The sequence below is a fragment of the Lathyrus oleraceus genome, chromosome 5, assembly GCF_024323335.1.
Source record: "Lathyrus oleraceus cultivar Zhongwan6 chromosome 5, CAAS_Psat_ZW6_1.0, whole genome shotgun sequence".
NCBI lineage: Eukaryota > Viridiplantae > Streptophyta > Magnoliopsida > Fabales > Fabaceae > Lathyrus > Lathyrus oleraceus.
In genome coordinates this window covers 153,748,781-153,775,706 of record NC_066583.1, presented here as the reverse complement: position 1 = coordinate 153,775,706, position 26,926 = coordinate 153,748,781, and the positions used below count along the sequence as shown (strand labels likewise).

The 26,926-nt window shown below is 33.2% G+C and overlaps 5 protein-coding genes across 10 annotated transcripts in view; 4 read left to right on the top strand and 1 right to left on the bottom strand.

The window, feature by feature from the left end:
* The first annotated feature begins 1,083 nt into the window (after positions 1-1,083).
* On the top strand, positions 1,084-24,686 carry LOC127079527 (probable inactive ATP-dependent zinc metalloprotease FTSHI 4, chloroplastic). 4 transcript variants are annotated; one of them, XM_051019914.1, is made up of 17 exons: positions 1,084-1,476; positions 1,572-1,827; positions 2,400-2,778; positions 3,833-4,091; positions 4,758-4,889; positions 7,339-7,413; positions 7,478-7,603; positions 7,707-7,816; positions 7,894-7,972; positions 8,067-8,204; positions 8,298-8,409; positions 9,426-9,589; positions 9,706-9,811; positions 10,156-10,232; positions 23,643-23,786; positions 23,890-24,058; positions 24,173-24,686. In XM_051019914.1, the coding sequence occupies exons 1-16, from the start codon at positions 1,249-1,251 to the stop codon at positions 24,031-24,033; spliced, it is 2,529 nt and encodes an 842-aa protein (XP_050875871.1). In that variant the 5' UTR covers positions 1,084-1,248; the 3' UTR covers positions 24,034-24,058; positions 24,173-24,686. The 4 variants fall into 4 exon arrangements, with proteins under 4 accessions (XP_050875871.1, XP_050875869.1, XP_050875870.1 ...); XM_051019912.1 differs by lacking the exon at positions 23,643-23,786 and adding an exon at positions 10,563-10,706; XM_051019913.1 differs by lacking the exons at positions 23,643-23,786; positions 23,890-24,058 and adding exons at positions 10,563-10,706; positions 10,810-10,978 and having other exon boundaries at positions 1,085-1,476.
* The window catches only part of LOC127079532 (cell wall / vacuolar inhibitor of fructosidase 2), a 26,688-nt gene continuing 13,261 nt past the window's right edge, over positions 13,500-26,926 (top strand). Inside the window, exon 1 of the mRNA XM_051019920.1 lies at positions 13,500-14,213. Within this exon, the coding sequence (XP_050875877.1) occupies positions 13,671-14,213 (543 nt within the window). The 5' untranslated portion in view covers positions 13,500-13,670. The remainder of the gene's footprint in view (positions 14,214-26,926) is intronic.
* Positions 14,415-16,935, bottom strand: LOC127079529 (lysine histidine transporter-like 5). The gene is made up of 7 exons (XM_051019916.1): positions 16,611-16,935; positions 16,109-16,501; positions 15,620-16,016; positions 15,430-15,535; positions 15,234-15,325; positions 15,073-15,141; positions 14,415-14,972 (listed from the first exon to the last, which is right to left on the bottom strand). The coding sequence occupies exons 1-7, from the start codon at positions 16,820-16,822 to the stop codon at positions 14,874-14,876; spliced, it is 1,368 nt and encodes a 455-aa protein (XP_050875873.1). The 5' UTR covers positions 16,823-16,935; the 3' UTR covers positions 14,415-14,873.
* On the top strand, positions 20,830-23,093 carry LOC127079528 (lysine histidine transporter-like 5). The gene is made up of 7 exons (XM_051019915.1): positions 20,830-21,078; positions 21,188-21,580; positions 21,673-22,069; positions 22,154-22,259; positions 22,364-22,455; positions 22,548-22,616; positions 22,717-23,093. The coding sequence occupies exons 1-7, from the start codon at positions 20,867-20,869 to the stop codon at positions 22,813-22,815; spliced, it is 1,368 nt and encodes a 455-aa protein (XP_050875872.1). The 5' UTR covers positions 20,830-20,866; the 3' UTR covers positions 22,816-23,093.
* Positions 26,052-26,926, top strand: part of LOC127079530 (cell wall / vacuolar inhibitor of fructosidase 2) — a 10,994-nt gene continuing 10,119 nt past the window's right edge. For all 3 annotated transcript variants that reach the window (XM_051019919.1, XM_051019918.1, XM_051019917.1), the window contains exon 1: positions 26,052-26,708. In XM_051019919.1, coding sequence (XP_050875876.1) covers positions 26,166-26,708 — 543 coding nt within the window. In that variant the 5' untranslated portion in view covers positions 26,052-26,165. The remainder of the gene's footprint in view (positions 26,709-26,926) is intronic.

Here is a 26,926-nt window from a genome sequence, read left to right as displayed (position 1 = left end):
TAGTATTGGTGTAAATTGCATATGATTAAATAGAGGGAAATCCTTAATCCCGTTAGGTTTTTCTTCACCTTTCCCTTTTTGATGAATGATTGATGAACATGAATGGTATTCTGAAATTGCATGAATGATATGATTTTCAAAGATGAAAACCACCATTTTCAATTTAGATTCTTAGAGATCACCCGTCTTGTCGATCTAAATAAAAATTAGAGAATCTGTATCGAGACAATCAAAGAGTTGTTGAGCTCTATTATCGTTCATCATCGATTGATAGCGATGGAAAGATATAGTTCAACGACTTTAAACTGAAGTCTGATGGAGATTTAACTGTTATGTGGAGTACATTTCAATGTTATGAAACAAAAGATTCGATCGAGCTGGATACGAAGATTGCGAGATTGATCGAAAATACTCTAAAGATGTTGAAACGTCCTACTTGATGATGAAATGTATTGTTCAATTTACTTTAATGATTATCTATGTAATCTTTTATCTTTTATGTATGTCATACTTATTAATGCTAATTTATTTCTGTTTCTGCATCTGTTTCTAGTTCAATAGTTTTCGAAATATATTCTTGTAAGTTAGACAGAGATGCATTTCTATATCAATTTTGGTCACAAATTAGGGTTTGAATCACTTACAAATGAATTATGTGTTAATTGGAGTGCGTTCGAAAGTATATTTTTGAATTTTATAAGTAGCTTTTATTTTTCATTAGGATGGAATATCATGTTAATGTCTGCATTTGCAAAAATCTAAAAGAAATAAAATAAGACGGAATGGAGCAGACATATTAAAAAATGCAGACCTAAAATCTTGATTTACTTTTAAAAAAATAGAATAAAATAGAAATATCTCACAAGTTTGATCCTTGTTGTCACATTTGCACAATATACGTTTGATCCGTGTTGTCACACTTGCATAATATAACTTTTTAAAATATGTGAACAAATTATGCACAATTATTATTTATTTATTATAATTTGAATCTCTATCTCAAGTAAAAACACATTTTTATTAAAAAACCCAGCGCATACAAAAATTTGAAATAATAAAGAAATGGAAAGATAAAAATCATTCTAATGAAATAAAAGAAGAGAAGATAAAAATAATATCTGCGATAAACCCCAACAAGAACCCCAGAACGCTGAAAGCAGATAATCAGAGTGAGAGTGGCATTTGGATATGATGCTAATCCCAATTTGAAACTCTTTCACCCTCTTCTGTTTTACATTCTTTCTAAACATGAACCCTCAAATTGCAAATAGTATCTATTCGCTTCAATTCCCACAACCCTTCTTCTTCACCCAATTCCCTCATTCTTCTCTTCCTCAACGCATTTTCAGTACCAAATTCCCACGCAACATTCCTCGCAACTGCAATATCAGAATCACCGCTTCCAATTCCCTTTCTGTTTCAGAAACATCCTCCTCCTCCAACGAAGAAGACGCCGAGTCTGCTCAGCTATTCGAGGTTCGCTTTTTTCGATTTCTATTGTTTTACTTTCAATTGAAAGAAATGTATGAAATTCTTGAATGCTGAAAGTTCATGTCAAAAATTGTGTGCAGAAATTGAAGGAATCGGAAAGGAAACGGGTGAATGAGTTGGAAGAATTTGAGAGAAAGGCTAATGTTCAGTTAGACAGGCAGCTTGTTTTGGCTTCTTCATGGAACAGAGCGTTGTTGAGTTTTCGTGGAAAATTGAAGGGAACGGAATGGGATCCTGAAGATTCACACAAGATTGATTTTAGTGATTTTTTGAAACTGCTTGACTCAAATAATGTTCAGTTTATAGAGTACTCTGATTATGGACAGAATTTATCAGGTGGTGGATTTTTCTTTGCTAGGATCTTAAATCTTACGTTATTCGTGTTTGAAAGTTGCTACATTAGATTTCATGGTTAAGAATTTAGGCACTGTTTGGATTGATTTATTTGAGTTTATCTACGCACAGTAAGCTCTTGTGAGACTGTTCGGAAATTGGAAGAGCTTTTGAAAAGAGATTATAATATGTCCTTAAGTTGTTTTCGTCTTATTTTCACAAGTTTTCCATGATAGTTTATGAAAACAACTTATAGTGTATAAGAAAACAGTTTGAATTTATTTTATCTTTTGGTATATTGATAGCTTATATATAACTAGTTTTATGATAAACTTTTATGCTATAAGCGATTAATTAAGTTGTTAATCGAAACAAACTTCTCAAAGATGTGCGATTAAGCTTTTTAGTTATTTCATATTATGTTATCCTGCTTAGAAATACTTGTAATGAACGATGTATGTATTTCTGTTTCGCACTGTGATTGTACCTTTGTTGCTTTTATGTAAGATACATTGCTTGTTCGGTCTGGTTGAAATTTGATTTGCTGAGTGTTGTTGCCTTTTTTATTTGTGCAGTTATTTTACCACATTATAAAAATGGGAAAACATCGGGCACTGAAGGGAATCCTAAGGATATTGTCTTCCGGCGTCATGCGGTTGACCGAATGCCAATTGATTGTTGGAATGATGTTTGGGGAAAGCTGCATCAACAAGTTGTAAATGTTGACGTCATTAATGTAGATGCTTTACCCGCTGAAGTATATGCAACAATGGCAACTGCAGTCATATGGTCTATGCGTCTTGCACTGGCTGTTGGATTTTATGTTTGGATTGATAATAAGATGAGACCAATATATTCAAAGTTGATACCTTGTGATCTGGGAACTCCTCCTACCCCACTAACTAAGGTGCCGGCCTTAAGAAGACATGCACTTGGTTCTATAGGCAAGAGTCGGTTAGTGCTAATTTTCCTCGATATATCCTATCCCACTTCCCCTTGGTTGACTGAAATTTCATTTTGTGTAGTGTTAGTTTTAGTTGGTTGATATATGTCATTCGGCTTTTAATTAAGATTTAGTAGAAAATTTATCTCTTTCTTTGGTCTTAATGGCTGGTGCTGGTTCTTTGTTAGAAATTTAGAATCACTCTGCAGGCAAGGAAAATATGGCATATCTTCAAATTTCTCTTTCTTCCACTTGAAACTGACCAGTGATAATCGCTCATGTACCTTCAAAAGCTCTCTTTGGAACTTCTCCTTTCCCGGTCAATAGGCTGTTACGAATTTTTAATCCATAAACCCGATGTTTGTTCAACCTTCGGAACCTAGTTATGATATTTGTTTAAGATTCATTGTTTAATCTTGAAACAATCATATCTAATTTTTTATTCATTTAGAAATGATTTAATACAGAACATAGCTAATAGAAAAAAAACATAATACAAAACTTATACATTCTGTACAGAAAAAGAACCCATAGAACTTTAGGATTGAGAGAGATTACAGTTGTATATCAAGTCTACATTATCATTTGTCGTACATCATATCATTTCAAGAAAATAAGGAAAATATATAAAGAATAAGAAACAATCAATAATTTTTAAAAATATGAAATTTAGTAGAACCTTTCATCAGTCTCCTCAGTCTTACCCTTACGGGTAGCTAAAGAGATGCAGCATACAATTGAATTGCTGTTAGAAATACTCTCTCAAACTCTGTGTTTGTTTCATGTTGTTTGAACTCAGATTGGTCTTCACCTTTATGATATTTTGTGTTATTTCAAAGGGCATTTTTTTTTCTTCCAAAATCAAGGAATCTCAATTTAAACATCTTTGCAAACGTTGTATTTTATAAAAAAATCTGGTTTAGTGGTAAGTGGTCCATTACAACTGCTTATGTGTTGAAAGTAGTTGGAAAAATTTAGTTGCAATTTCTCTAAATGAGAAGAAAATACAAACATTTTAAAACAAATCTCTTTAGCTGGAATCTAATTATAATGCTTTCCCCTCAGGGCTAAATTTATATCTGCAGAAGAAAGAACTGGTGTTACATTTGATGATTTTGCTGGCCAGGAATATATAAAGAGGGAACTACAAGAGATTGTCCGAGTTTTAAAGAATGACGAGGAGTTTCAAGACCAAGGAATTTATTGCCCAAAAGGTGTACTTCTTCATGGACCTCCTGGAACTGGTAAAACTTTACTGGCTAAAGCTATCGCAGGTGAAGCAGGGTTGCCTTTTTTTGCTGCTAGTGGCACGGATTTTGTTGAGGTGCTTCCTCTTTTACAAAGATATGCATATACATTGAATGGAAGTTAGCAAGAAGTTGAACATCGAAACAAAGTATTTGTTCTAAATCTAAATCCAAAATCATTAATTTTTTTGAAGAACAGGATTGTAGATAAATTATAGAGCAACCGCCCGTTTCTTTATTCAAGTACCATCATTTTGGTTCTTTAGTAGTGAATCAATCAAAATTGCTCCTTCAAAATAGACTAATTTGATGGCTGGGATTGACATGAAGGGACCATTTGATGTCCTTATTATTATTGAATCAAATTAATGACATGTACCTTTGAATAACAAAAAATGTATGCTTATTCTAAAATTTAACCAGGTTAACTGGACACTTGAGCATATCTTTTATAATTTTTTTTCCGAGACTTAAGCATATTAATCATTATCAAATGTTACAGTATCAAATAGGTAATCCTTCTTGCAATCATTGTATGGAATTACTTGCAATGTCCTATTTAATTATATAAAGATAGTGTGCTTCACAATGTTCTTGTCTGAATGAATGAATTGTATGGTAACATATACCCGAGAAGCGTGAAATATTGCATGCACAAGTGTCTTCAATTTTATAATTTATACTCAATTAATTTGGAACACCAATTATAGGCAGATTGCCTCATTCAGTTTTCCTGTTCCCAGATGTTTGTAGGGGTTGCTGCATCCCGTGTTAAAGATCTTTTTGCAAATGCAAGATCATTTGCACCTTCTATAATCTTTATTGATGAGATTGATGCTATTGGTAGCAGGCGTGGAGGACCTGATATTGGTGGGGTAAGATACAAACAACCTTTCCCTTGTTTTTGAACTCTAAAGTCTAAGTGTAAAATTTATAGAAAAAATAAGGGAACTACTTTGCACTAATATATAATCAACTTTTGAAAGGATTTTAGTTTTTGGAATAGAAGAAGAAATTTATTAAGGAAAAGAGAACGATAAGAAGGAACAAAAGATACAAATGTAATAAAGCTACCCAATTCCTCAACATATTTGTGTGGGCAGCCCTTTAAAAAGATCATGTGCTTCAAAGAATCAAATCCAAATATTTATTACTAGGATGTGTTTACTATTAGAATTAGAATTAGCCAGTAGTATCAATTAGTATTTATTGAATTTATTCTATATGCTATTATAAATAGAGGTGAGTGTAGTCTGATTTAGGCACAAAATCACAATTTAACTGGAAGCAAATCACATAATTGTAATGGGCAGCCCTTTAAAAGGTGTGTCATTTATTTATGGGAGCAAGAGATGGGCCGTGAAGAAGAAGACTAGAAACTGGATTTGAGCGGTAAGAAGGATTGGTTGATCACGATGTTATCAAATGTCTGCCATGGTGTATATACATGGCATTTTTTCGGCTTACTGCAATGGTAAATATCGGCCGATATTGTGAGTTTTTCTGCCATAATCCGCTATAACAGCGCCGCAAAGCGGCCGGTACGGTGGTATTTTGGCTCCCTGCCATCTGCCATCGCCAACACTGGTTGATCAACCGTGTTAACGCATGAATTTAAGTGTTGTGTCATGGTCTCCAATAATATATGAGCAACAAAAGTGTCGCAATAGGTGTGAGAGATTTTGAAAGGAACTGCCTGGAAACATAATATCAACATTGTGATGCACATCAGTAGCTGGGAAGAAAGAGTGTTTAAGAAATCTAACAGTGGCAATATATCTTTTGATGTCTAGATAATAGTACGGGTACAGTTAGGAGTATTCTATGAAAAGAAGCCTTGGCATTATGTGATGGACTTCTCATTTATTTTTATAAAAACATAAACAACACAAGTGTGTCTGAAGACACAAAGGAAGAGAATAAAGGTCCTGTTTTTGGGAGCAAGAGATTGAGGCACTTAAACTTTAGAGAAGAAATGATAGCGTGTAACATATTACTCCATCTGTCTCATACTAAGTGTTTCATTTGGAAAACTCCCTCCTTTCACAATTATAAGCAAAAATAACTACTTTTACACTGATTAAGAAAGTTAGTTAAGTGTAATTAATTTTCTTGATTTCATGTACAATCAAAGTAAAATTTACTATAATATCCTTAGTTATATTTGATGAATCAACTACCAACATTAAATGCTTTTGAATTAAATTAAGGGTATAATAGTAATACAAGCATTAATGGTTCTAAAAGTTAATGACTTTTGTTTATAATAGTGACCAAGATTTGATGACACTTTTGTTTATCTCATATTATGTCATTTTAGAATACCAATGAAGCTTTAATCATCTTCTTCCACTAATATAGTCTTGTTTATTATATTAACTCACCTAGCTACTTCACTTACTACCATTAATAATGACACTTTAGTCGATGAAACTCAGTTTATCATAAAAACTAGTGCACTCGTTGATTTTCTTAAAAATTGTGCATAATCTTAAAAGACACTTAATATGATATGGAGGGAGTATATGCTATAAAATGAGAATGGTATGGTGCCGCCTCAAAAACATATTAGTGCATAAAAGTGAAGGAACGATGTATGAGCTATTTCACCGGGATCAGTTTTTCCCTATGGTTATGCCACAAGGCTTGAACTCATGATGATTGGTGTAAAATGCTCTTGGAATAGAGCACCGAAACCACGATTGAAACACATTGGTGTGAAGGATAGCTAACTACTGGTTGAGTCAATCCTTACCATTAAATAGTTATGCTTCATGCAGTATTAATTACAAGCAGAAAAATATCCTGAATTAGAGCAAATAAGTTCTAATTACATGTGTCAATAACAGCTAAAACTACTCATCATATGTGTGCTTAATATACTATTTAATTCTTACAAAAACCACAACTTTTGGGATCATTTATGTGATAAAGAAAAAAGAGACTAAAACTACATTTTCTCGTGTTCATCTTTACATTATTTTGTTATAGGTTAGAAAGAAATGAATTATGAATGTGTTAATATTTTAGGAGAAACCAAAAATTTCTGATTAGATAGCAACTTTACTATCTTAACTTGTGATTAGATAGTAACTGGAATTTCATCTGATGTAATTTAAAGACCTGCTCTTGGCCCTTTGTAGCTAGCTATCTTGGTAACGTATGTCATGTCCGGTTGTTGGTCAGAATATAATCATATTTCCCGCAAAATCTGTACTTCATTTAGCCTAAGTTAAGATATGAGTATCACTTCTTACTTTTCTCGCTTATTGGTGTTCACTTTTTTCCATCCAATTGTACTCTCATTGTCCATAAATTGTATAGGGAGGTGCTGAAAGAGAACAAGGATTACTTCAGATACTGACTGAGATGGACGGATTCAAAGTTTCCACAGCACAGGTGAGCTTTAATTGAACTCCAAGATCATAAAGTTATTATTTGATATACTGAATTTGAATTTCAGGTGCTCGTGATAGGTGCTACAAATAGATTGGATATTATTGATCCTGCTCTTTTGAGGAAGGGTCGTTTCGACAAGATCATTAGAGTTGGTTTGCCTTTAAGAGACGGAAGACTTGCCATTTTGAAGGTATTTTACCTCCAAAACCTTGATTTACTGGGTTCAGTCTATAGTATTTCAATATTTTAAATTTCTCTTTTCCTATTCTTTTTTGGTGCAAACTGCAAACTAGGTGCATGCTAGGAACAAGTCTTTTCGCTCAGAAGAAGAAAAAGATAGTCTGCTTAACGAAATTGCAGAGTTAACAGAAGATTTTACTGGGGCAGAGCTGCAAAATATACTGTAAATAATCTTCGATTGAAATTTCTGCATCAATCCATCATCAGAATATAGACTGACACATCCCAAATAAATGACAGGAATGAAGCTGGAATTTTAACGGCCAGGAAGGATCTGGATTATATTGGGCGTGATGAGTTGCTTGAGGCATTAAAAAGGGTTTGTGATTTTTCAGCTTCTTTCTGACTTGGCAATTTCTTATGGCGTGTTTAATGCATTTTTGCACCATCTAATGAAACTTATGGATTTGCAGCAAAAAGGAACGTTTGAAACAGGGCAAGAGGACACTACAGAAATTCCTGAAGAACTGAGACTGAGATTAGCATATAGAGAAGCAGCTGTTGCTGTTCTGGCATGTTATTTTCCTGAGCCACTCCGCCCTTTTGTTGAGGTAACATTATTTCTTTCATTTTTTGTTGAGCAGCTTTCATTATGCGTGGAAATGGTTGTTTCATCTCTGTCAATGTGTGTTCATTGTTTGCAGACTGATATAACTTCTATTCGCAGCCAGCCAAATATGTGTTATAATGAAGTTTCTGGAAAGGTTTTTTCTAGGAAATCAGATTACATAAACTCTATAGTGCGTTCTTGTGCTCGTAAGTTGTTTGCTTTTTAGGTCATTTTGATAATTCTTCTCTGCCTTATGTCTTCATTTATTATTTTTTCATCTTTTAGATAGTGTTTCCGAAAACATAAAATGTTTTGTTAACTGTAAAATATATGAGAAACCAATAATATATGAATTGCATTATGTTTTCATTGTTATACAACTTTTTGGCATGTCCCTTTGCTTTTTTGTTACAAGAATCTTTGAAGTTCTCCAATATCATCCTACTTATAACAACAACAACAATCAAACCTTATCCCACTAAGTGGGGTTGATTACATGGATTAAATTTCACCATAATGCCCTATCCAATTCGTTAATCTCGAGATCTTTCTTAATACTTTCTCTTATAGTTTTTCTAGGTCTTCCTCTCCCTCTAGTTGTTTGACTCCTTTCCATCTGATCTACTCTCCTTACAACAAAATTCACATTTAGTCTTCTCTCTACATATCCAAATGACCTAAGTCTATTTTCAATCATCTTTTTTATTATAGGTGCTACCCTAACACACTCTAATATTGTCATTTTTAATCATATCCCGTCTAGTCTTATCACACATCCAACAAAACATCCCCAATCCCATCTCTTCTATACTTACTTTATTTTCATGTTGATTTTTAACCGTCCAATATTCTATCCTGTACAACATCCTAGGTCTTACCGCTGTCCGATAAAATTATTCCTTCAGCTTGAGCAGTACTTTTGTGTCACATAAAACCCCTAAGATCCTCCTCCATTTCAACACCCTACTTATATCCCCAAAAATTTGAACCCCTTGGTTATTTTGATGAACACTTGTTGAGGAATTTGGATCCTAGCAATAGTGTTCAACATGTGAACTTCCAATGTTAGAGGAATTATTTTTGCTATGAAAACCAACAAAGACAACGTTCTTCAATGTAAGCTCAAATAAAATTTATACAAAGAGCTTTTTTGTAGCTAGCACCAAAGGTATTAACTGGATTTGGGGGTTTGGTTATTAAGCTTATTTAAATTTGTTTGTAGCAAGAGTAGTTGAGGAGGAGATGTTCGGGATAGACAACTTGTGTTGGATGTCTGCAAATGCAACATCAGAAGCTTCAAGGCTTGCAGAGTTTTTGATTCTGCAGACTGGTATGACTGCATTTGGGAAAGCATATTACAGGAACAAAGGCGATCTTGTGTCTAATGTATGTGTGCAGGATTTGAGTCTAACAGCTTCTGTTTCAACACACACTGCTTCCCTTGACAAAAGTATTTTATGCATATAAACAAGCCACAACTGATGTTCAAGTTTTTTGTACAGCTTGCAACGAAGCTTGAGGCACTCCGAGATGAGTATATGCGTTATAGTACAGAGAAGTGTTTATCAGTGCTAAGAGAATACCATTCAGCGGTTGAGACAATCACAGGTCTGGTTCTAGTGTGATTTACATGTATTGAGAAAATCTCAACTCTCATATTGGTTAGACATAGTTTGAAAAAAGTTCATATAAAGTAACACATCTCACCTTCAAGTTGATTTTGTAAGGAGTTAAGCCAAACTCTAATTCTAATATGGTATCAGAGCCTATCGTTTATATTCACACACCAAACCCAATAGACCTCTGATACGATGTAGAAAAACAGGAAGTTATTTCGTTTAGTTCATGATAGTTAAGGCTTGTTTTTAGGAAATAACTGTAAAAAAATAGAATACATTAACTATTATCAATATTTTCATAGCAACTTTTCTACATGCGTATTTGTTATGCAGAGATTTTGCTTGAAAAGGGGAAGATCAAAGCTGAGGAGATTTGGGACATTTATAAGAGTGCTCCTCGTGTAGCTCAGGTAGATCTCAAGCTAAAGTGGAGTAGGCTGTTCTGTTTTGTTAGTGAGCCTTTGACATTGTTAGACATATGTTATTTTGACATTTTCTAATGACATGTTTAACGTAGTATTTCATGCATGATTTAAAGATATTCAAGCATTTAAAGATAGTTAGTTACTTGAGAGAAGTTTATGAACAGAAAAACATTTGTTGGATTCTTTTAAGGGTTATTACAAACTCAGAATTTCAGTATCGCAAGCTGTAGTGTTTTTTGTTGAAATTTTTTATCATCACCCTTTGTTGAACAAATGGTTATTTGTTCACGATCTTTTTTTTTGGGGCCCTTTTAGCCTTCTGTGAGTCCACTTGATGAATATGGAGCACTGATTTATGCTGGACGATGGGGAATCCATGGGATCAGTCTTCCTGGGAGGGTTACATTTGCACCGGGCAATGCTGGATTTTCGACCTTTGGTGCACCACGCCCTACAGAGGTTTTTTTTAGTTGCCAAAACTTGTTTCTTGCATTAATTTATTATTTGTCTTGCAATTGGTCTGGATTACTTTATTTATTATCTAAACTTCTTTTCACTGTAGACGCAAATTGTTAATGATGAAACATGGAAGCTAGTAGATGATGTCTGGGATAAAAAAGTTCAAGATATTAGAGATGAAGCTTTAAGGGAGATTGAAGAAGAGAAAGAAAAGCCGCAACTTTTGATGGCAAGTCATTTCCTCTGAGGGGACTTGTGTATTGGACCTGCAGGTTTGTGAGCATTTTATTGTATTCCAACTAGCTGGTTTTGTTTGTGCCTGTGGTAAGTTATGAAATGAGGTGATAACTGGAACATGCATTTTTTAACTTGATTGCCATGGACAGGAACTATCTACCGGGAAACATATACAAATCATTCGTCAGTTATGTGAAAGAAGTAGTGGAAATGTCTCCTTTATGCGGAGTATGTGGATCAACTAGCAACTCTTGTTTTTTCCCTTTGGTTTGATATTGTAAATTTCTATCCTGCTCTTTTAGTTGGTAAGCCGCTCTATCAGGATGATTTGATAATTTGGAGTGTATATCATCAAATCAAAGTTTGATCCTCTCTAGAACAGTTTAGCTGAAGGCGATAGATACCATATTTTTTGAAAGAGGCCTTTTTCACCACAGATGGCGCACCGGGATTTCTAGTCTGATCTGTTGAGTAAGTGAAGTGCATTACTTGTTAGTTACTTCCCATATTGTAATTCATTATAGGGTTACCATGTTAAGGCAATTGTAAATTTACTCAATTGACTTCAAAAAGTATCTATGTTGTTGTTACTATGTCTAATGATAAATTAAAGTGTAAAGATTAAAGAACGCTATACTGCTTACTTTACATGCTTTTTCATCACCAGCCCTGCACGAGTAATTAGTCTCATTAAACCTCATCTGATGAAGATAATTTAAAAATGACAGTATTGTATGTCAAAAGTTTTTTTGATGACAATCATTTCTTGCCGTTTTGCCAATGAAAGAGCTGAACTCATGACCTCTTTGACACTTAAATTCCTATGGTGTTCCTCCTCCTCATCTTATCCCGAGTTATTAATTCTGAAAAGCAATATGAATAATTTACCTACATTAATCCTATAATCAATATATTTTTAAAAAATGATATGAAAGAAAAAACAACTTGAAAATTGACAGAAAAACAATGAATAGAGAAGAAGGCGAATAGAAGAAGAATAGAGATAAGTGAAGGAGGAGAGGAGTTGGGGCAAAAGATGCAGCATGCAAAAGAATATGAGAAGCAGCGAACGAAAGAATGCAATGGAGAAGAGAAGAGAAAACACGAATGACTATAATAAATTATTTTATTTTAATTTTTTTTAAGGGTTTAGAGGTCTTTTTGCAAAAAAAAACCTAAAAGCAGAATATCAATCTGAGATGAGAAGCGCTCCACTTCCGCAATTTGCTATTCCAACTTTCCCGTCTGCAATTCCAAACTAGGATGCGCGCTGCACCGGGCGCGCTGCACCGGGAGCATCTGCTATTAATAAATGTGATCTTCAAAAGTGATATTGCTATTCCAACTTTCCCGGCTGCAATTCCAAACTAGGATGCGCGCTGCACCGGGAGCATCTGCTATTAATAAATGTGATCTTCAAAAGTGACATACAACAGTACTTAAAATTTAATCTATTCAGTATATTTCATATAATAATTCCTTATATTGATGGAGTTATTTGAGTAGAGGATTTTTAATAGTTTTGTCTACATTATTGATTCTTGCCCATGCCTTGTAATTGTGTCATTGTCATTAGGTCTCTTTTCCTCTGCAACTAAGCACTAAACCTAAGGCTGATTTTTCATTGGTAGTATTACACCTGCTCGTCTTTTTTTTGTGCATTGGATTATCATGTCTTAAACTGGGAATACCTTTATTGAATCATAGGAATTTATTGGTTCATTGTTTTTAAGCAAACTATCAGCTCATCATTGAGTTAAATAAATTTAAAGTTTATATGTATTTTTGGTCTTTTTATTTTAAATAAAAACAAATTTTTAATCCTCCATTTTAAAATTCAGTTTGTTGGCAATGCATAATCAGTTTTGAAATTTTAAACCAAAACTGACTTGGGGCAATGCATAATCCTGTGACTAATTCAAGGGTGGTTTTATTTTAAACTTGATACAGAAATTGTTGTATCTTGTAACCTAGAATTCAAGCTACGATATTGAGTTCTGAATTATCATGACTAGTTCTTTTAACCTAGAACCATAAGGTGAAAACAACAAGTATAACATTCCTAATATAGGAGATGTCGAGTAAACCATTTTCACTGTCCAAGTACAAAAAGTAGAGCAAACATAAAAGTTGTGTAACTTTTAACTTTTAACTTTTAACGCCTACACGATCTATAATGGGAGGTTAATGCTTCTCCTGTTGCCTAGTATGCACTGTCCAAGCAAGTATTGCTGTCTTTTCCCTTTGCCAAAGTAGTGACGTTTCAGAACATGTTCGATATTCTTGTTGGTTTATGACCCGTGACCCTTGTTGCCTGCCTCTAAGATATGTTTTATACTAGTAGACAACCATAGCCTTGTTACTAGATCACTTGCTACCTTCCAAATAAAGCCCTGAATCACTCCTTGAGTAATAAATCCAACAAGAAAAAACAAGTCATTTTTGATATTTCAAGCTAGTCCCCAAGAAAATCATCATATCATATATTAATACAAGATCATGTCCTTTACTTCTAGGACTAGAGATTCCTTCATCAACAGAGTTTGTCACGTGAGGCTTTATCAAAACACGCTACTTTTCCTACATAGTTAACCGTAAAATGAACTAAAGTTTTCAAAATATAAAGAAAAAACAAATCATGATCCACTTTTTGACTTTATTGCCTTAATTTCTATATACTAACTTCCCCCTAAAAAAATCCTAAATTTTCTTTCTCTTTTCTCCATAATGGCTTCAAAGATCAACTTGTCACAATTTCTCCTCCTCCTCTTCTTCCTAGCACAGTATGCATTTGTGAATGGAGACACCAGTTTAATCAAAAGCACTTGCAAGAACACCAAGTACTACAAACTGTGTTTCTCTTGTCTCAAATCCAACCCCACGAGTCCAAACGCAGACACAAAGGGCTTAGCTTTGATCATGGTTGGGATTGGAATGACAAATGCCACTTCCACTTCTTCATACTTGTCTTCCAAATCTCTTCCACCTACCAACAACACTAGTTTACAAAGGGTCCTCAAAGAGTGTGCAGATAAGTACTCTTATGCTGGTGATTCCCTCCAAGCTTCAGTGCAAGATTTGGCGGATGAAGAATATGATTATGCTTACATACACATCACTGCTGCCAAAGATTATCCAAATGCTTGTCATAATGCATTCAAAAGAGTTCCTGATTTGGTTTACCCTCCTGAGATTGCTAGTAGAGAAAAAGGTTTGAAGCATATATGTGATGTGGCTATGGGGATCATTGATAATCTTATTAATATCTAGGTACATGCACTTTATACTACTTCTATTTTGCATTTCTCTAATATATATTTATTTTTATCTTCTCATTGTAATTAATTCTAAATTATAAATGGGGATATACCCATGTTTTATTAATATAACCCTACTTGGAATATTTAATATTTTCTTATATCTCAATATTTTGCTTCAAAATATATATTCTACTAGTCACATCTCAATAATATTTGTCATAATACTATCACTAGTATGGTAAAACAACGGATATATTTTGTCTTTAAAAAAAAAACATGAATGAGTTTATTCATTGAGTGGTTAATTAAATAAAAACATAATAAAATATCTAATTGATAAAAGACAACTTGAAAGCTTACATTGCTTCAAAAAGTAATTATTTCCATTACAACTTGAAAGCAAATACACCATTAATATATTACTCCTACCCAACCTTACTGCCCATAACTAGCTTACCCTAACCTTTACTTACCATAGTTAGCATTACATTTGCTAACATGGAATCTTACATTAAGTATTTACAAAACCTCATCAATAACTAGGCAACTAAAACATCTGCCAAACATAATAGAAACTACAAAACAAAAAACTTGTAAGTTCTATGAAATGATGTTCTAGTGATTAAAAAGAACACTTAGAACATCAATTAATTAACAAACTTCTAAATAATCATGAATAAAACTTGTAGGTCTTTATCGAAACAACAATCGTTCTTATTCCTCCAACTGGTGCAACAATTGCAATTATACACCCAAGTGTTATGCAACACTGTAACAACAACAACAACAAAAGAAAAGTATATAAGATTATTTGCTATGAATAATTCAATACTAAACTCATGTTTGAATAAGTTCTAAGTTAAATTTACCATTGATGCAATCCAATGAAAGCTCCCTACTCTTGGTTTCTTGGCTTTAATCCATAAGACACAAGGTATCTGTATCAAGAAGTTTTACAAATTTAGTAAAAACAGAAGAAAAAAATTGAAGATATTTCAAAACATGGTTAATAATAAGTACTAATTCTTACAATATATGATGTTGCTGCAAATGCTAGTCCTCCGAAAAACCCTAATAGCCCTCCGAAAAATGGGAAGCTTACAGCAACCAATCCTACCAAAGCTATATAGAAAAATGAAAGTTTTATATTAAATAAAAAATATATGCAAGTTATAATTCATAAATGTTTAACCTAATAATGTTTGTTGTTGATTTAATGATATTACCGACGTATATGCTTCGAGCAACGATGCGAAGACTCCTCGAGGGAGTGAGTTTAAACTTTTGCACCAAGCAAGACTCCATTGTATCAAAAACAGGCATTGCGAAAACCTTCAACATCAAGAAAACAATTATTAGTATCATCGCGCGATTAAAAATATGCTCATTCGAGCTAAATTCATTCTTGTAAGTCACCTGATAACTTCCAATAACATGAAAGAAAACCATGAGATTAGCGATAGCAATAACCCATGCAGGATGTTCGAGTGAGACGAGTACATCGTCTTCAACGAGATCTCCGAATGCCCAAAAACCAGATACCGCGACAGTAAGATAGCAAACAATGACCACTGTGTATGCAACAACAACACCTCTCCACATTGGTACTTTGGAAGGTGTTTCTTCTGTAGACGGTAATGTAGCTTGAATCTCAAGAACCACACTATGTCCTGCAAAGGCAAAGGCTATTGTTCCAAGCGCATTAAAAATATCGAAAGTTATCCCAGCAGTAGTGTGCGATCGAACACCATAGTGAGTTGGATGATGCTCAAGTCCCTTCGCAAGGGAAGATCCAAATACCACCATGGAATAACTACAAAACGAACATCATTTAGATTCATTCAAAACTAGATACAAAATAGCCCTAATAATGATGTTTCTTAACCTCTTAACATCTTAACATACCAAATAGACATGAATGCGGCGAGCAAAGAGATTCCTTTCAAAGTATTGAAGTTAGGAATTTGTGAAAGGAGTAACTGTAAACAAACAAAGAAGATAATATAATATGTTTGTCTAATATCTTCAAACATGGATGGATCTAATATTTCACAGAACTTCTTCAGAGATTTTCCACCAGTCACACAATACACAATGGTTGAAGCAACTTGAACAATCAATTGTTGTATCATTATAACCCAATATCCAAATCTTCCTTTGGATCCAAATACATGTTCTCCTAAAGCAAAGTATCGATCAAATCTCCTCCCCGGAACCAATTCATGCATTTGCACTAGTTGCCACAGTGAATAAAATGTCACAAGCCATGACACTATAATAACTGTAATCCCTGGACCCCTATACAAATATACAAATCAAAACCTTTGATTACTATATATATATTCTCAAACTAGGCTAGGGCATTATTATTGAAGAAAATGAATTTATGAAATAAAGATATAAATACCATCCAAGCTGAGATAAAGCAAATGGTAACCCTAGAACTCCAGCACCAACCATAGCAGTCACATTATGGAAAGTTGAATACCACCATTTTGCTTTTCTAGAAGCACTAATTGGCAACCAGTTTTCAATATTTTCATGATTACCATCATGGTTAGCTCTAGCCTCACCACCCTGACTTTCAACATCATTCTGAACTCGACTCATAATTACCATAATCAGATTAATTAACTCCAAGAACTAAACAGTTAAGTTATCATTTTCAATGGATGTGTGTATATATATATATATATAGAAAGGGTTCTTCAAGTGTGTGAGTTTTTGTAATAAGAAGTTGAACTAGTCAAGAGAGATTAGAGTGGAGAGTTCATAGGGATATTGAATTGATTCAGTACACACTCTAAAGTCTGATTTTTTTTTTTTTTTGCCACCAAGTAATAAATTTGTTAAATTATTATTATAAATTAAAAATAATTGGTTTGCTATTTTATAGCTGTGTAGTTAATTTGGGATGTTATTTTTTAGCTGTGTGGGTTAACTTTTTTAAAAGAAATTAATTTTTTTTATTATTATTATTTAGTAAAAATATTTGATTGGTTATTCTTATGTGGTTGGCTATTCTTTAGAAATATTTTTTTAATTTTTAGCGATTTGTTAATTAATTATTCTTATTTATAAAAAAAATACGTGGCTAGCTATTCTTTAGCGATTTGGAAATGTGAGAGTTATTTTTTTAATCAGAAGCACCACATGGCCACTTATAGAAATTAGCCTACCTTTCCAACCTGATAGCCGACTAGGGAGGATAATAGGCTTAGAAGGAAGAAAATGGTTTGGATGAAGGAACCAAATGAGCAATGAAAGGATTATGGAGGAATAATAATCATAATGGATATGAAAAGGTGTGTGTATTTTGTTTTATAGAGGAAAAAACATTGTTACACTTTTTTTTATAAATAAGATGTATTATATTATTGAGTATAAAGGGTACTCTAACCCCACGTATAAAACCACGCCCTACAGAGGTTTTTTACTTTGAAGACAAGAACTCCTAGATTTTTAGACTTTGAAGACAAGAACTCCTTTAACATCTTCTTTAAAGTTGCATCCTTTAATATTACTTATAAAAAATATGGATCAAAATCGAAAATCAAACCTAAGGATTGATAAATCTTGTGTTTGGGGTCTGATGCAACACAAGAACAAGAAGAAGACGAAAATTGAATGATGAAAGTTGCACAAAATAAATTACAAAATATGTGTTTACACTAAACTTTAAGTTTGATTCATCCCACCAATTTAGGTAAATTGGACATAAATGGTTAATCCGGCGAATCTCTTTCATGATACTTTTGAAATCTTAATATGAATCGCATATTTACATTAAACATATTAATTAACGATATTTTATAGAATAAAATTCATTTACTAATTTTTGTGTACTAGAAAAATAAAAGAATACCTTATATATAAATTTTGGCTCTAAAATATGGAATTTTGATGTTCATATAGAGTCTAACAAAAATTTATAACAATTGATGGGAGGAGCAATGTTTCAAATGATGTTCAAGATAATGAGTCACAAACGGTTATATACTAACATTCAAATATATAACAAATGGATGTCATGGTTTGGTGGAAGCACCTCTGGCTTTTGTGCCTATTGACCAAGAGATCTTTGGTTCTAAACTTCTAATATAGACAAATGCAATCTTTAACTATTTATTTTATTATTTTAATAAATAAATTCAAAAAATATTCAAAATCAAAAGTGCTGAACCCATGACATTCTATGACAAATGTAATTTTGACCATTTACTTTGTTATTTTAATAAGTAAATTAAAAAAAATGTTCAAAATCTGTTGAACTCATGACATTCTAAAACAAACGCAATATTTGACCATTTATTTTGTTATTTTAATAAATAAATTCAAAAATTCAAAAAAAATTGTTCAAAACCTTGAATCCGTGACATTCTAATATTGATCAAAAATCATAATTAACAATTTTTGATTGAAAATATTTATAAAATGAAATTATTCATTTTTACTAATAAATTAGATAGTTTAAAAAATTTTCCAACAGGAATTGTTTTCATTGTTAGTATCACTTTCCTGTAAATAATAATTTTTTAATTTTAATTTTAAAAAAAATTATAGACTAATATTTCCTTGCCTAGATGTCCTAACAGAACCGCTCTAACAAAACAAAGAAAAATCTATTAAAAGAATAGTCCAAAAATGTTTCACAAAATGAAATTAAAAAAAACAAAAAAAAAACATGAAACCAACTCTCCCAAACAAAAACACTAACAACGATAATATTGGTACCATCAGAAAGCTCACTGTCATACATTTACCAAATTTATACATAATCACTCGCAGAGCACAATCACATAAACAGCAATAAAATTGAGCAATCATAAGAACTAAAAGAACAATAAAATTGAGCAATCATATGAACTTCCACTGCATGAAGATCTTACTGTCAAACAAAATAGTAGACATAACTTGATCAATCAACTGCTTTCTTTTATACTCCATTGCAAATGGTGGAGGTGGAACTGTGGACGTCTCTACTTCTTCCTTCTAACGAATAATTATATTTGGAATATGCGCTATCTTGTTCCAGTCCTTCCCTGTTTCCTTCTTGCATCGCTCCTTTAATGTTGGGCAATCATAAATATCCAGAACCTCTAGAGAAGTGAGGTGTCTAATACCCTCCGGCAGGCATCTCAATTCTTTACAATAATTAATTGTCAAGGTTCGAAGGGATTGCAGACCTTCCCTAATTTTTTCTGGTGAAGACTCGATCTCTTTGCAGGATGAGACTTGAAGAGAGTCCAAAGCAAGGTTAAAGGGTTCATTTGGTAACTCCTTCAAGTTAGAAAATGAATTTATTTTTAGACTTTGAAGACAAGTAAGTTTTCTGAACATCCCCTCTGGAAAGGATGTTATTCCTGTACCTCGACCAAGGAATATAATACATCTTTGAAGACAAGAACTCCTAGATTTTACTTCAATAATCAACCATAGTCATGATTAGAAGTTTTTCATTCAACATCACTTCATTAACACCCTCTTTATTTATCCTTGTTGAGCCGTATAATGAGTTGTATGTCTTCAAGAAATGATCAAATGGGTAATGTTCTACCATGGGTGCCCTGTCAAACCATGAATGTACCTGTTGTCAAATAAAAATAGAGAAATGGGAGTGGAACAATAAGTGAAATATGTCTTCGTCACTTACAGAACGGAATGTGCATCAATTTTCTTCTAAGTTTAGGATTATTGATTTCTAGATCAATTGGACCCTGGTTGGCCATGTGTCTAGCAAAAGGCTTCATGTGAAAATTTTGATCTTTGAAGGTGCCTTAAAATATGTCTTCGATATGTACAGAACGGAATGTGCACCAATTTTCTTCTAAGTTTTGGCAACTAAAAAAACATCTGTAGGACGTGGTTTTATACTTGGGGTTAAAGTATCCTTTATACTCAATAATATAATATAATACATCTTATTTATAAAAAAAAAGTGTGACAATGTTTTTTTTTCTATAAAACAAAATACACACACCTTTTCATATCCATTATGATTATTATTCCTCCATAATCCTTTCATTGCTCATTTGGTTCCTTCATCCAAACCATTTTCTTCCTTCTAAGCCTATTATCCTCCCTAGTGGGCTATCAGGTTGGAAAGGTAGGCTAATTTCTATAAGTGGCTATGTGGTGCTTCTGATTAAAAAAATAACTCTCACATTTCCAAATCGCTAAAGAGCATATTTTTTTTATAAATAAGAATAATTAATTAACAAATCGCTAAAAATTAAAAAAATATTTTTAAAGAATAGCCAGCCATGTAAGAATAACCAATCAAATATTTTTACTAAATAATAATAATAAAAAAAATTAATTTCTTTCAAAAAAGTTAACCCACACAGCTAAAAAATAACATGTCAAATTAACTACACAGCTATAAAATAGCAAACCAATTATTTTTAATTTATAATAATAATTTAACAAATTTAATACTTGGTGGCAAAAAAAATAAAAATCAGACTTTAGAGTGTGTACTGAATCAATTCAATATCCCTATGAACTCTCCACTCTAATCTCTCTTGACTAGTTCAACTTTTTATTACAAAAATTCACACACTTGAAGAACCCTTTCTATATATATATATATATATATATATATACACATCCATTGAAAATGATAACTTAACTGTTTAGTTCTTGGAGTTAATTAATCTGATTATGGTAATTATGAGTCGAGTTCAGAATGATGTTGAAAGTCAGGGTGGTGAGGCTAGAGCTAACCATGATGGTAATCATGAAAATATTGAAAACTGGTTGCCAATTAGTGCTTCTAGAAAAGCAAAATGGTGGTATTCAACTTTCCATAATGTGACGGCTATGGTTGGTGCTGGAGTTCTAGGGTTACCATTTGCTTTATCTCAGCTTGGATGGTATTTATATCTTTATTTCATAAATTCATTTTCTTCAATAATAATGCCCTAGCCTAGTTTGAGAATATATATATAGTAATGAAAGGTTTTGATTTGTATATTTGTATAGGGGTCCAGGGATTACAGTTATTATAGTGTCATGGCTTGTGACATTTTATTCACTGTGGCAACTAGTGCAAATGCATGAATTGGTTCCGGGGAGGAGATTTGATCGATACTTTGCTTTAGGAGAACATGTATTTGGATCCAAAGGAAGATTTGGATATTGGGTTATAATGATACAACAATTGATTGTTCAAGTTGCTTCAACCATTGTGTATTGTGTGACCGGTGGAAAATCTCTGAAGAAGTTCTGTGAAATATTAGATCCATCCATGTTTGAAGATATTAGACAAACATATTATATTATCTTCTTTGTTTGTTTACAGTTACTCCTTTCACAAATTCCTAACTTCAATACTTTGAAAGGAATCTCTTTGCTCGCCGCATTCATGTCTATCTGGTATGTTAAGATGTTAAGAGGTTAAGAAACATCATTATTAGGGCTATTTTGTATCTAGTTTTGAATGAATCTAAATGATGTTCGTTTTGTAGTTATTCCATGGTGGCATTTGGATCTTCCCTTGCGAAGGGACTTGAGCATCATCCAACTCACTATGGTGTTCGATCGCACACTACTGCTGGGATAACTTTCGATATTTTTAATGCGCTTGGAACAATAGCCTTTGCCTTTGCAGGACATAGTGTGGTTCTTGAGATTCAAGCTACATTACCGTCTACAGAAGAAACACCTTCCAAAGTACCAATGTGGAGAGGTGTTGTTGTTGCATACACAGTGGTCATTGTTTGCTATCTTACTGTCGCGGTATCTGGTTTTTGGGCATTCGGAGATCTCGTTGAAGACGATGTACTCGTCTCACTCGAACATCCTGCATGGGTTATTGCTATCGCTAATCTCATGGTTTTCTTTCATGTTATTGGAAGTTATCAGGTGACTTACAAGAATGAATTTAGCTCGAATGAGCATATTTTTAATCGCGCGATGATACTAATAATTGTTTTCTTGATGTTGAAGGTTTTCGCAATGCCTGTTTTTGATACAATGGAGTCTTGCTTGGTGCAAAAGTTTAAACTCACTCCCTCGAGGAGTCTTCGCATCGTTGCTCGAAGCATATACGTCGGTAATATCATTAAATTAACAACAAACATTATTAGGTTAAACATTTATGAATTATAACTTGCATATATTTTTTATTTAATATAAAACTTTCATTTTTCTATATAGCTTTGGTAGGATTGGTTGCTGTAAGCTTCCCATTTTTCGGAGGGCTATTAGGGTTTTTCGGAGGACTAGCATTTGCAGCAACATCATATATTGTAAGAATTAGTACTTATTATTAACCATGTTTTGAAATATCTTCAATTTTTTTCTTCTGTTTTTACTAAATTTGTAAAACTTCTTGATACAGATACCTTGTGTCTTATGGATTAAAGCCAAGAAACCAAGAGTAGGGAGCTTTCATTGGATTGCATCAATGGTAAATTTAACTTAGAACTTATTCAAACATGAGTTTAGTATTGAATTATTCATAGCAAATAATCTTATATACTTTTCTTTTGTTGTTGTTGTTGTTACAGTGTTGCATAACACTTGGGTGTATAATTGCAATTGTTGCACCAGTTGGAGGAATAAGAACGATTGTTGTTTCGATAAAGACCTACAAGTTTTATTCATGATTATTTAGAAGTTTGTTAATTAATTGATGTTCTAAGTGTTCTTTTTAATCACTAGAACATCATTTCATAGAACTTACAAGTTTTTTGTTTTGTAGTTTCTATTATGTTTGGCAGATGTTTTAGTTGCCTAGTTATTGATGAGGTTTTGTAAATACTTAATGTAAGATTCCATGTTAGCAAATGTAATGCTAACTATGGTAAGTAAAGGTTAGGGTAAGCTAGTTATGGGCAGTAAGGTTGGGTAGGAGTAATATATTAACCGTGTATTTGCTTTCAAGTTGTAATGGAAATAATTACTTTTGAAAGCAATGTAAGCTTTCAAGTTGTCTTTTATCAATTAGATATTTTATTATGTTTTTATTTAATTAACCACTCAATGAATAAACTCATTCATGTTTTTTTTTAAAGACAAAGTATTTAATTAAAAGGAGTACTAGGGGAAGATCAAAGCTGAGGAGATTTGGGACATTTATAAGAGTGCTCCTCGTGTAGCTCAGGTAGATCTCAAGCTAAAGTGGAGTAGGCTGTTCTGTTTTGTTAGTGAGCCTTTGACATTGTTAGACATATGTTATTTTGACATTTTCTAATGACATGTTTAACTTAGTATTTCATGCATGATTTAAAGATATTCAAGCATTTAAAGATAGTTAGTTACTTGAGAGAAGTTTATGAACAGAAAAACATTTGTTGGATTCTTTTAAGGGTTATTACAAACTCAGAATTTCAGTATCGCAAGCTGTAGTGTTTTTTGTTGAAATTTTTTATCATCACCCTTTGTTGAACAAATGGTTATTTGTTCACGATCTTTTTTTTGGGGGCCCTTTTAGCCTTCTGTGAGTCCACTTGATGAATATGGAGCACTGATTTATGCTGGACGATGGGGAATCCATGGGATCAGTCTTCCTGGGAGGGTTACATTCGCACCGGGCAATGCTGGATTTTCGACCTTTGGTGCACCACGCCCTACAGAGGTTTTTTTTAGTTGCCAAAACTTGTTTCTTGCATTAATTTATTATTTGTCTTGCAATTGGTCTGGATTACTTTATTTATTATCTAAACTTCTTTTCACTGTAGACGCAAATTGTTAATGATGAAACATGGAAGCTAGTAGATGATGTCTGGGATAAAAAAGTTCAAGATATTAGAGATGAAGCTTTAAGGGAGATTGAAGAAGAGAAAGAAAAGCCGCAACTTTTGATGGCAAGTCATTTCCTCTGAGGGGACTTGTGTATTGGACCTGCAGGTTTGTGAGCATTTTATTGTATTCCAACTAGCTGGTTTTGTTTGTGCCTGTGGTAAGTTATGAAATGAGGTGATAACTGGAACATGCATTTTTTAACTTGATTGCCATGGACAGGAACTATCTACCGGGAAACATATACAAATCATTTGTCAGTTATGTGAAAGAAGTAGTGGAAATGTCTCCTTTATGCGGAGTATGTGGATCAACTAGCAACTCTTGTTTTTTCCCTTTGGTTTGATATTGTAAATTTCTATCCTGCTCTTTTAGTTGGTAAGCCGCTCTATCAGGATGATTTGATAATTTGGAGTGTATATCATCAAATCAAAGTTTGATCCTCTCTAGAACAATTTAGCTGAAGGCGATAGATACCATATTTTTTGAAAGAGGCCTTTTTCACCACAGATGGCGCACCGGGATTTCTAGTCTGATCTGTTGAGTAAGTGAAGTGCATTACTTGTTAGTTACTTCCCATATTGTAATTCATTATAGGGTTACCATGTTAAGGCAATTGTAAATTTACTCAATTGACTTCAAAAAGTATCTATGTTGTTGTTACTATGTCTAATGATAAATTAAAGTGTAAAGATTAAAGAACGCTATACTGCTTACTTTACATGCTTTTTCATCACCAGCCCTGCACGAGTAATTAGTCTCATTAAACCTCATCTGATGAAGATAATTTAAAAATGACAGTATTGTATGTCAAAAGTTTTTTTGATGACAATCATTTCTTGCCGTTTTGCCAATGAAAGAGCTGAACTCATGACCTCTTTGACACTTAAATTCCTATGGTGTTCCTCCTCCTCATCTTATCCCGAGTTATTAATTCTGAAAAGCAATATGAATAATTTACCTACATTAATCCTATAATCAATATATTTTTAAAAAATGATATGAAAGAAAAAACAACTTGAAAATTGACAGAAAAACAATGAATAGAGAAGAAGGCGAATAGAAGAAGAATAGAGATAAGTTTGCAGCAGTTGAGAAGGAGGAGAGGAGTTGGGGCAAAAGATGCAGCATGCAAAAAAATATGAGAAGCAGCGAACGAAAGAATGCAATGGAGAAGAGAAGAGAAAACACGAATGACTATAATAAATTATTTTATTTTAATTTTTTTTAAGGGTTTAGAGGTCTTTTTGCAAAAAAAATCCTAAAAGCAGAATATCAATCCGAGATGAGAAGCGCTCCACTTCCGCAATTTGCTATTCCAACTTTCCCGGCTGCAATTCCAAACTAGGATGCGCGCTGCACCGGGAGCATATGCTATTATCATGACTAGTTCAAGGGTGGTTTTATTTTAAACTTGATACAGAAATTGTTGTATCTTGTAACCTAGAATTCAAGCTACGATATTGAGTTCTGAATTATCATGACTAGTTCTTTTAACCTAGAACCATAAGGTGAAAACAACAAGTATAACATTCCTAATATAGGAGATGTCGAGTAAACCATTTTCACTGTCCAAGTACAAAAAGTAGAGCAAACATAAAAGTTGTGTAACTTTTAAATTTTAACGCCTACATGATCTATAATGGGAGGTTAATGCTTCTCCTGTTGCCTAGTATGCACTGTCCAAGCAAGTATTGCTGTCTTTTCCCTTTGCCAAAGTAGTGACGTTTCAGAACATGTTCGATATTCTTGTTGGTTTATGACCCGTGACCCTTGTTGCCTGCCTCTAAGATATGTTTTATACTAGTAGACAACCATAGCCTTGTTACTAGATCACTTGCTACCTTCCAAATAAAGCCCTGAATCACTCCTTGAGTAATAAATCCAACAACAAAAAACAAGTCATTTTTGATATTTCAAGCTAGTCCCCAAGAAAATCATCATATCATATATTAATACAAGATCATGTCCTTTACTTCTAGGACTAGAGATTCCTTCATCAACAGAGTTTGTCACGTGAGGCTTTATCAAAACACGCTACTTTTCCTACATAGTTAACCGTAAAATGAACTAAAGTTTTCAAAATAATAAAGTAAATAATAGTAAATATAAAGAAAAAACAAATCATGATCCACTTTTTGACTTTATTGCCTTAATTTCTATATACTAACTTCCCCCTAAAAAAATCCTAAGTTTTCTTTCTCTTTTCTCCATAATGACTTCAAAGATCAACTTGTCACAATTTCTCCTCCTCCTCTTCTTCCTAGCACAGTATGCATTTGTGAATGGAGACACCAGTTTAATCAAAAGCACTTGCAAGAACACCAAGTACTACAAACTATGTTTCTCTTGTCTCAAATCCAACCCCACGAGTCCAAACGCAGACACAAAGGGCTTAGCTTTGATCATGGTTGGGATTGGAATGACAAATGCCACTTCCACTTCTTCATACTTGTCTTCCAAATCTCTTCCACCTACCAACAACACTAGTTTACAAAGGGTCCTCAAAGAGTGTGCAGATAAGTACTCTTATGCTGGTGATTCCCTCCAAGCTTCAGTGCAAGATTTGGCGGATGAAGAATATGATTATGCTTACATACACATCACTGCTGCCAAAGATTATCCAAATGCTTGTCATAATGCATTCAAAAGAGTTCCTGATTTGGTTTACCCTCCTGAGATTGCTAGTAGAGAAAAAGGTTTGAAGCATATATGTGATGTGGCTATGGGGATCATTGATAATCTTATTAATATCTAGGTACATGCACTTTATACTACTTCTATTTTCCATTTCTCTAATATATATTTATTTTTATCTTCTCATTGTAATTAATTCTAAATTATAAATGGGGATATACCCATGTTTTATTAATATAACCCTAATTGGAATATTTAATATTTTGTTATATCTCAATATTTTGCTTGAAAATATATATTCTACTAGTCACATCTCAATAATATTTGTCATAATACTAT

What these genes read in the sequence shown, in the direction of transcription:
- LOC127079529 (XM_051019916.1), bottom strand. Translation starts at nt 16,822, where the DNA reads ATGGTAATTATGAGTCGAGTTCAGAATGATGTTGAAAGTCAGGGTGGT. An exon ending in GCCGCATTCATGTCTATTTG is followed by an intron (nt 16,017 to 16,108) that starts GTATGTTAAGAT and finishes TTCGTTTTGTAG; the next exon opens with TTATTCCATGGTGGTATTTG. An exon ending in TTGCAGCAACATCATATATT is followed by an intron (nt 15,142 to 15,233) that starts GTAAGAATTAGT and finishes TTCTTGATACAG; the next exon opens with ATACCTTGTGTCTTATGGAT.
- LOC127079527 (XM_051019914.1), top strand. Translation starts at nt 1,249, where the DNA reads ATGAACCCTCAAATTGCAAATAGTATCTATTCGCTTCAATTCCCACAA. An exon ending in TGCTTGAGGCATTAAAAAGG is followed by an intron (nt 7,973 to 8,066) that starts GTTTGTGATTTT and finishes ATGGATTTGCAG; the next exon opens with CAAAAAGGAACGTTTGAAAC. An exon ending in GTGCACCACGCCCTACAGAG is followed by an intron (nt 23,787 to 23,889) that starts GTTTTTTTTAGT and finishes TTTTCACTGTAG; the next exon opens with ACGCAAATTGTTAATGATGA.
- LOC127079528 (XM_051019915.1), top strand. Translation starts at nt 20,867, where the DNA reads ATGGTAATTATGAGTCGAGTTCAGAATGATGTTGAAAGTCAGGGTGGT. An exon ending in ATGTTATTGGAAGTTATCAG is followed by an intron (nt 22,070 to 22,153) that starts GTGACTTACAAG and finishes TTGATGTTGAAG; the next exon opens with GTTTTCGCAATGCCTGTTTT. An exon ending in TGCTCGAAGCATATACGTCG is followed by an intron (nt 22,260 to 22,363) that starts GTAATATCATTA and finishes TTTTCTATATAG; the next exon opens with CTTTGGTAGGATTGGTTGCT.